General features: G+C 62.3%; 2 protein-coding genes across 5 annotated transcripts in view; one reads left to right on the top strand and one right to left on the bottom strand.

The window, feature by feature from the left end:
• Positions 1 to 3,083: 3,083 nt before the first annotated feature.
• SSR4 (signal sequence receptor subunit 4) lies at positions 3,084 to 6,993 on the bottom strand. Of its 3 annotated transcripts, none has more exons than XM_008069074.1 (6): positions 6,809 to 6,993; positions 4,959 to 5,077; positions 4,121 to 4,195; positions 3,836 to 3,925; positions 3,479 to 3,544; positions 3,084 to 3,261 (listed from the first exon to the last, which is right to left on the bottom strand). In XM_008069074.1, the coding sequence occupies exons 1-6, from the start codon at positions 6,873 to 6,875 to the stop codon at positions 3,157 to 3,159; spliced, it is 522 nt and encodes a 173-aa protein (XP_008067265.1). In that variant the 5' UTR covers positions 6,876 to 6,993; the 3' UTR covers positions 3,084 to 3,156. The 3 variants fall into 3 exon arrangements, with proteins under 3 accessions (XP_008067265.1, XP_008067273.1, XP_021573424.1); XM_008069082.2 differs by having other exon boundaries at positions 4,959 to 5,074; positions 6,809 to 6,898; XM_021717749.1 differs by lacking the exon at positions 4,121 to 4,195 and having other exon boundaries at positions 6,809 to 6,923.
• Positions 6,994 to 7,172: 179 nt separating this feature from the next.
• The window catches only part of IDH3G (isocitrate dehydrogenase 3 (NAD(+)) gamma), a 7,467-nt gene continuing 7,333 nt past the window's right edge, over positions 7,173 to 7,306 (top strand). For both annotated transcript variants that reach the window (XM_021717758.1, XM_008069069.2), the window contains exon 1: positions 7,173 to 7,306. This exon is cut by the window's right edge and continues 5 nt beyond it. In XM_021717758.1, coding sequence (XP_021573433.1) covers positions 7,212 to 7,306 — 95 coding nt within the window. In that variant the 5' untranslated portion in view covers positions 7,173 to 7,211.

Raw genomic sequence — 7,306 nt, 5'->3', positions numbered from 1 at the left:
CTCGGAACCCCGCTCTGCCCAGTGCCATCTGGAGCAGGGCCTTCTCTTCCGAGCAGCTGAGGAGGCTGTTTAGGCGTTGAGGGTCTGGAAGCCGAGCCCCATGGCAGCAGTGGAAGACCCCTGGCCATCTGGACCCCAGCGAGAGGCGGCGGGCTGACTGGACGGAGATGTCCCAGCCTCCTCAGGTTTTGCCTGTGTGCATCGGGCTGCCTGTGGGTTGCCCCTCAGGCCTGGGGAGCCCCCGATCAGAGGCAGACGGTCTGCGCCCCCCGCCCCCCCTGCATCTCGAGAATAAAGCAAGCTGCCTTTTTACTTGGTTGAACCGTGGCCTCCCTGTGTTCATTCTCATCGGGCTGTGTTGTCAGCTTGGGGAGGGAAAGGAAGGGCAGGGTCCTGTCGGTGACCTCCTCTGGGCAGCTGTGCCGCTCTGGGAGGAGAGACATCAGAGTCACTGGAGTCATTCCAGAGGTGACAGAGGGGTGGTGGCCAAATGCAGAAGCCCAACTCTGGGCTGGCCTCAGGCCAAGGCCACGGTCATGTCCATGGACCACGCTGTGGGTGGGGCCTGCCGCTGGCAGGTGGGTGAGGATGAGGGCCGTGGGGTCCCCTTGCCCTCACCTGGCAGGGGCAGGGGGCTGCAAGCCCTGGAAGGCAGATCCCCCTGCATGGGGGATCCCACAGTGCCAGGGAGGCGTCAGGTACAGACAAGGCACCGGGTGAATGTCCCGGCCAGTCAGATGAATCCCAGGTGGCTGCGAGGACTTGCAGTCCTTCAGCAAGCACGTCACGGGGCCTCGCTAAGTGCCAGTGGGGGCGAGGTCTCTCCGCCAACCATGAGGCAGCACCGGCAGCCTGCGTGGGGGTGGCGTCCCCTGGAGTGGCCAGTGCTGCTCTGAAGGAGCTGGAGTGGGCCAGATTCGGGAAAGAAAACGCAGCTAGGGCTCATGTTGACTTCCAAGCATTAAGATCAGGCAGCAAGTCATGACAGGTGTGACGGGGAGAAGAGGCCTGTTGCCGGAAGCCTGGAGTCCCGCTGCTGGGGAGGCTGGTTCCCAAGTGCCCTGGGAGGGAAGCCCCCGCATGCCATACCCGGTGAGCAGGGAAGGAAAAAGTCCACGGGTCGCCCGGAAAGGGAGCGGGCGGGGGTGGCGCTGGAGATGCTGGTTTCCCTTACCATCTCAGGGTCTCTCCAGCTAAGGGCTGGCACACCCAGCTCTTGTGACCAGTACCAACCCCAAGGGCCCGCCCCTGCCACAGAGAGCTGGCTGAAGCTGATAGGACACAAACCGTCCCCTTGGCATCCTTCTCTAGCAGCTGGGGGGCTTCCTTTGATGGCTAGAGGTACCCTATTCTTCCTCCGGTAGGGTGCCCTCTGGCACTCACAGGGTGTGCGCCAAGATGGGCCCAGAGCCTGGAGTCCCTTGGCTGGCTCAGGAGAGCCGGCGCCGGGAAGGCTGGCAGTACTTGGCCACCGGTGCCCTGGAAGGGCAATTTCGCAGGAGTCTCCCTGCTAGGCAGTGGAGCCAGAACCAAAAAGAGCAACCGTGTGGCCGAAAGCCTGCTCCCCACTGCCTGCCCGGCCTCCTGCCCCACACAGGCCGCTGGCAGGACGTGAGGAAAGGTCTCCATCCACTCCTCCAGCAGTGAGGGGTGTGGCTACCGCCCGCCCCGGCGCTCTCCATATCTCAGGAAGCTGGAAACTGAGCTAGTGTGGACAGGGCCAGTGGGCTCTCACCCCCTCTCTGAATCTTCCTGGGAGCCTCCCCATGGCTGGCAGCACCCATGCCAACCCACTTCCCAAGGACTGGGAGTGGGAAGCAGGGCTCCCCTCTGGCCTAGGAGATCTTGTCGCTGCAGACTGCGTGGCAGGCAGGCCTGGGTCGCAAGCTGCCCTCACACCCTCCACTCTGGGCCCTGGCAGTGCCTCAGTGGCTGAGCCTAAGGAAGGGGCATGAGCTGAGGTACTGAGGAACCCCACCCTCCTAGAGAGGTTCCAGCCTTTCTAGAGGATTGTGTCTCTCCAGTAACAGCCAGTGGTGATCCAGGACTTTGCCAGCTGGTTCATCCACCCCTGACACCTTAGAGTAGGCACCGTTATGTCACGGCTGAGCACACTAACTGGGGTCACACAGTGCACAAGGGCTCCCCTAGGACTGGCACCCAGCCCCTGTGGACCCCAGGGCACTCACTACCCACAGGTGGCCTAAGGAGTACCACTCAGCTGGCCAGCGGCCAGCGTGTGCCAACCTAGAAACCAGGTTGGCGTGATGGCTACGGGGTAAGCTGTGCCCTGAGCACGGGCAGGGATGCCCACCTGGCACCCTGAAGGCACAGGGCGCTGCTGGGAAAGGGGTCAATAGGAGGGAGCCATGTGCCCTTCAGAGGGGAGTCCACTTTCCAGACATTCCACGGAAAGAAGAGCACACTGGGAAGCAGCGTGGAGTGGTCAGGGCACAGGTACGGAGGCACCACCCTGGACAGCTGTGGCATATGTCAGCAGGATAGGAGCACTCCCTGCACAGCTGGCAGAACTGGGAAAATGCTCCAGTGTGTGGGCCCTGTAGGGGCCTCCACACCCAGGAACCATTATGAAGACAAGGCTGGCTGGGTTTCTGTGTGCCTCAGGGTGCTGACTGCTGCAGTTGGAGGAAGCTCTGACTGCCAGGGCAGAAGCCATTCCCCCATGGCAAGTGTGTCCTCCGGCCCGAGGCAGGTCAGGAAGGTCAACAGGCCTTTCCCAAGGCTGGCCAGAGGAGGACTGGTCCTCCACAGGAGGCCAGAGGGAGACCTGGCTCTGCCACAGGAAAGAACAGGCAGAGTCTTCTCTGCCAGAGAGGTCATGTGCTGGGAAGCGGAGCGCAACTCGCATGCCCTGGCCCCAAACCACGCAGACAGCCAGGAGAGACACAGAGAGTGGACGCTGGGCACTGTGGGGACCACAGAGGATACTCCCCTGGTTGGGAGGGGTTTGGTCTGGAGCCAGCCACTTCTCTGCTCAGTGCCTTCGCCAACCAGGCAGACGAGGGGCTTCTAGGCCCCCAGTTGTCCCAGGATGGGGAAGGCATCGCAAGCCAGCCAGCAGCCCTGGCTCGCCAATGTGCCTTGTAGTCAGAGACTGTTTATTGTAAAAAGCAAAGGAGGGCTGGGATGCCGCCCTCAGGCCTGGATATGGCTCTTTGCACTGAAGGCCAGGTAGTAGATCACCACGCCAATTGCTGCAGCCAACACCTCGGTGGAGACCCAGGGCCCGTTCCAGGTACCCTGCAAGAAAGGAGATCAAAAGCCAGCTCAGGGAGGGGTGAGTGAGTGGACCGGCCAGTCCCGCTCACCCACCATCAGGGGCATGAAGACACGCCAACCAGTCACGGCCAAGCAGGGGGAGCTGGGGCTGCAGAGGATGAGAAGCTTCGCTGAGCCCCACCCCCCAAAAAGGAAGAGGCACAGTGTGCTTCTGCTCCCCTGGGACCAAACCACTCACCCGATGGTCCACACTGACTGTGAACAGGGGTGGGATGATAGAGATGTCCTCATTATTTCTCTGAGCCTGTGAGGGAGGTGCTGAGGTTAGGGGGTCTAAAGGGGCTGCCCGCGTGGGGTGGGGAGGGGCAGGAGAGGCAGGAATACTGGGTTGAGAGGAACAGGCAAGAGCCAGACAACAGAGGGACAAGAGGGACCAGAGCGCAGGAGGGCTCAGGACTGCTGCCAGTGCCTCCCTGACATGGCCCGTCCTGCTCTCCAGGGAGAGGGGGCTGCAGGGGAAGTGGAGTAGAGGTCGCTGCAGAAATGGGGTGTGCCTTCCTTCCTTTGGGCCTCAGAGGGCTCCAGGCTTACTCACCTTCCTTAGGAGGCTGTAGGACTCCTCATCGAAGAACCTGACCTCATAGGTACCCGCGTGGGCGTTCTTGTGGTCCAGGCTCCAGGACACCTGGGATGATATGTGGAGCAGGGAGTAGGTAGAACAGACACACCAGGGGCTACCCCGCCAGCACCGACGTGGCACCACTACGGGAGTCCCTGAACCCATGAGCCCTGACCCTGATGACTGGGCCACCCCGGGGCTTCAAGTCATGCCCACGAGCAGGCAGCCTCCCCCAGTGGCAGCAAACTCAGTACCCCTCACCTGATAGCGCCCCACATCCTGGCCCCTGGTGACAGGGAACTGTTTTCCACCGACGTCAGCATAGAGAGCCATGTTCTGGGTAAGGGGACAAAGGGAGAGTCACCTTCTCTCCTCTCTGGGTATGGGCAGAGGCCGCTGGCTGGGGCATGGAGGCCAGGCCCAGCTGGGGGCTGCAGTATATCTGGCAGGAGACACCATGCAACGTCCACCGATGCCATCACTGTCTCTCTGAGTCGGTCTTCCCCATGGGAGGGAGCAGGGCCAGGCGCCCCCCATGGCCCGGCCTAACTCGCCACACAGCAAGCCTGTCTACTTGAACAGGGGAGGGATGATGGGATCGTCCTTGTTATTTCTCTGAGCCTGTGAGAGAGGTACTGAGGTCAGGGAGTGCTAGATGAGCTGCCCAAAGGGTATTATACCCCCAAAAGGTCCACCTTCCTTATTTGGGCTTTTGGAAATGCAGGTCAGGGACCAAGGCCAAGACCCCTCAACATTAAACCTAAAAACACACACCCAGACACACTGGCAAAGAGCAACCAGAAGAGGGATGCAGAGGCCTGGGGACTGACGCCCAGCCCTCTCTCACATCACATTCGTCCGAGGAACAGTAGGGTATCTGCCCAACGCCACTGCACCAGACAAAGCAGACAAGGCAGGTCAGGGAAGCGGTGTTTAAACACCTGCTAGGATCTGGCCTTGCCGGGCCCGACCTCTTCCGTACCCTGTGAACCAGAATCCATGTTCTTTCTCTGTCGATGTGGGTCTGCGGGCAGGCTCTGTCAATTACCGGGAGGAGCACACTCCCTGCCCCCTCCTGGCTGAACCCCCACCGCCTCACCTGGACCCTGTTCTTGCACGTCAGGGAGATCTCCACGATGAAGACGGTCTCGGTGGAGATGACAGCGTCGGAAGTGGTGTAGTAGGAAGGGGTGATCTGGGGCTCCACGCAGGCCTCTGCTGTGGGGAGGAGGCAGAAGGGCCAGGTGAGGCCAGCTTGAGTGTGATGGGCTGAGGGCAGAAGGGGCTGCCCAGCGCCCCCTCACCCCCCAATTTTGTGAGCTGAGGATACACGGCAGTGGGGGGCCTTCCTGCCTTCCAGATATGGAGACAGAGCCAAGCGCTGTTAGCAATGCAGCCGGAAGGGAGGCTGGCGGGGGGCAAGGAAGGCAACCGTGGAGGAAGAATGAGAGCAAGCTTGTGTGTATGTTTGAGGTTGGTGGGGCTGGCTTCACTGTATGACTCATGTCGATGCCTGGACCTATGACAGGGAGGTCACCCATCAGCATGCCTCGACCTAGAGCCCCCCAAAGGCCCGAGGGGCCAGGCCAGGCTGAATTCAGAGCCACACGTGGCTTGGACAGTGTGCTGAAGGTGCCCTCAGCAGAGACATCAAGTGGGGTGCAGGCAACGCATAGGGGCTTTCAAGATGAGGGAAAGGGTCTCTGTCTCCAGCCAGTTGACAGAAGGCCAAGACTGGCCCCAGTGTTTCCAGAGGGAGTAATGGGCGAGGGTTTGGACCCAGAAACACAGCCTGTCCCGTTAAACCGGGCAGCTGTGAAATAAAGCGCCCTGCCTTTGCCATCTCCATAACCACAGAGGGCCACAGAAAAGGAAGGGTGTCACCTAAGTCCAGAGAGCACAGAGTAAATGTGCCCCAAGTGGGAAAGCTCCGAGCCAACTGCCCTCTGAGTGCGAGGCCCTGGTAGAGTGGTGGCTTAAGCAGAAGTCAGAGAAGGCGTGGGACTGGACAGCAGGAGGAAAACAGCTGGGAGGGCAGTGGCGGGCAGTTCTCAGGGGCCAGATGCCACAGGCCCTCTGTCCTGCTAAACTGGGCTTTTTTCCTGCGGGCACCGTGGAGCCCCTGAAGGGTTTCTAGCTAGGCTTGTCCTTTGGATGCATCCCTGGCTCCAGCTCAGAGAACTCCTGAGGGGCGGGTGGGCAGGAAGGCCAGTTAGACTGGCGAACCCAGGCAGCAAGGGCACTGGCCTTTAGCCTGACAGAAAAGGGAACGTGCGGAAAGCGGCCCCACCCCATCCAGGACCCCAGACCTAGTGCTGGCTGTTGCTGTCAGCTCCTAAACACACTCTGGACCCGGTTCAACCTCTCAAGGATGTAAATCGATGGGACAGTGGCTCAGCTCTGCTGAGAACCCCGGTAGGAGCACACCAAGGCCTCAGGAAAAGTCAACGGTCTTTTGGCCCGGCCCTGCTCGCCGCCGCTGCTCCCCATCGAACTCGCCCCGTTCTCCTGCTTGTCCCTCTGCCTGCAAGGACCCTGCTCCGTCTCCCCACTTCATTCTCACTTCCAGGCTCCTCTCCGGCAGCCCGGTTTCTCGCCGCGATCGCTCAGCGCTACAGAGCCTACTCCGGCCCGACTCCCCTCCGGGAGCGGCAGCAGGGCCGTGTGTCATCGTCCCTGCTGGCGCTGGGGGACGGACGCCCGGTGGAGGCTCGGGGCTCCTTTTCGCCGGAGCAGACGGGAAGCCACGTGGCTGCGTCCTCCAGCAGCCTGGCTGCTAGGGGACCGTGTGTGAGGTGCGAGGTCACCTGCCTCTCGGAGGGAGGCCCGGCCGCCGCGACGGGTCCCGAGAAGGGCCAGACCCCCGCGTCGCCCGCACCCGCCCTCCCCCCAGCGCCGTCAGCCGTTGGACAGAGGCTCGTCCGAAATGGGCTTCGGCCGGGCCGCTACCTGAGCAGCTGGAGAGGCCGGCCAGCAGGAGCAGGGCTAGGGTGCCCGGAGAGGCCATCGGCGCCATCGCTTCTTCTCGGCTGAGGGAAGAAGAGAGCGCGCTGCCTTGGACACGAGGGGCAGACGAGGAAGCGCGACGCGTAAGCAGCAGCGGCAGCCAATCGAGCGCCGGCAGGCCGGGCGGGCTTGGTGACATCGCTGGCGGCAATGACGTGTCCCCTCCCCGAGCCAGGGGCCCAGCGGGCCGGGTCCCGCCCCAAGATGGCGGCGTCGCCGTCCAGGCCCCGGAAGGGGGCGTGGGAATCAGCGCGGCCGCGCGCGTGCGCAACGCCCGCCCAGCGCCTGCCCCTAGGACTTCTCGCCCCTCCGAACTCTCGCGAGAGCGGTGTCTGCGTGTCCGAACATGCTGCAGCTCTCACTTTCCGTCATGGCACTGAAGGTGGCGACGGCCGCCCCCGGCGCTGCGAAGGCAATGCTCAGGCCGGCCTTCCTCGGCCG

This window comes from Carlito syrichta, unplaced genomic scaffold, assembly GCF_000164805.1.
Source record: "Carlito syrichta isolate Samal-C Ts95f unplaced genomic scaffold, Tarsius_syrichta-2.0.1 Scaffold109710, whole genome shotgun sequence".
Lineage (NCBI taxonomy): Eukaryota > Metazoa > Chordata > Mammalia > Primates > Tarsiidae > Carlito > Carlito syrichta.
This window is presented reverse-complemented; position numbering and strand designations above follow the sequence as displayed.

Excerpts from the sequence above, each read along its gene's own strand:
- SSR4 (XM_008069074.1), bottom strand. The coding sequence starts at position 6,875 with ATGGCGCCGATGGCCTCTCCGGGCACCCTAGCCCTGCTCCTGCTGGCC. Across the intron at positions 5,078-6,808 it reads CGGCCTCTCCAGCTGCTCAG|CAGAGGCCTGCGTGGAGCCC; the intron begins GTAGCGGCCCGG and ends TCCTCCCCACAG. Across the intron at positions 4,196-4,958 it reads CGTGCAAGAACAGGGTCCAG|AACATGGCTCTCTATGCTGA; the intron begins GTGAGGCGGTGG and ends CCCCTTACCCAG.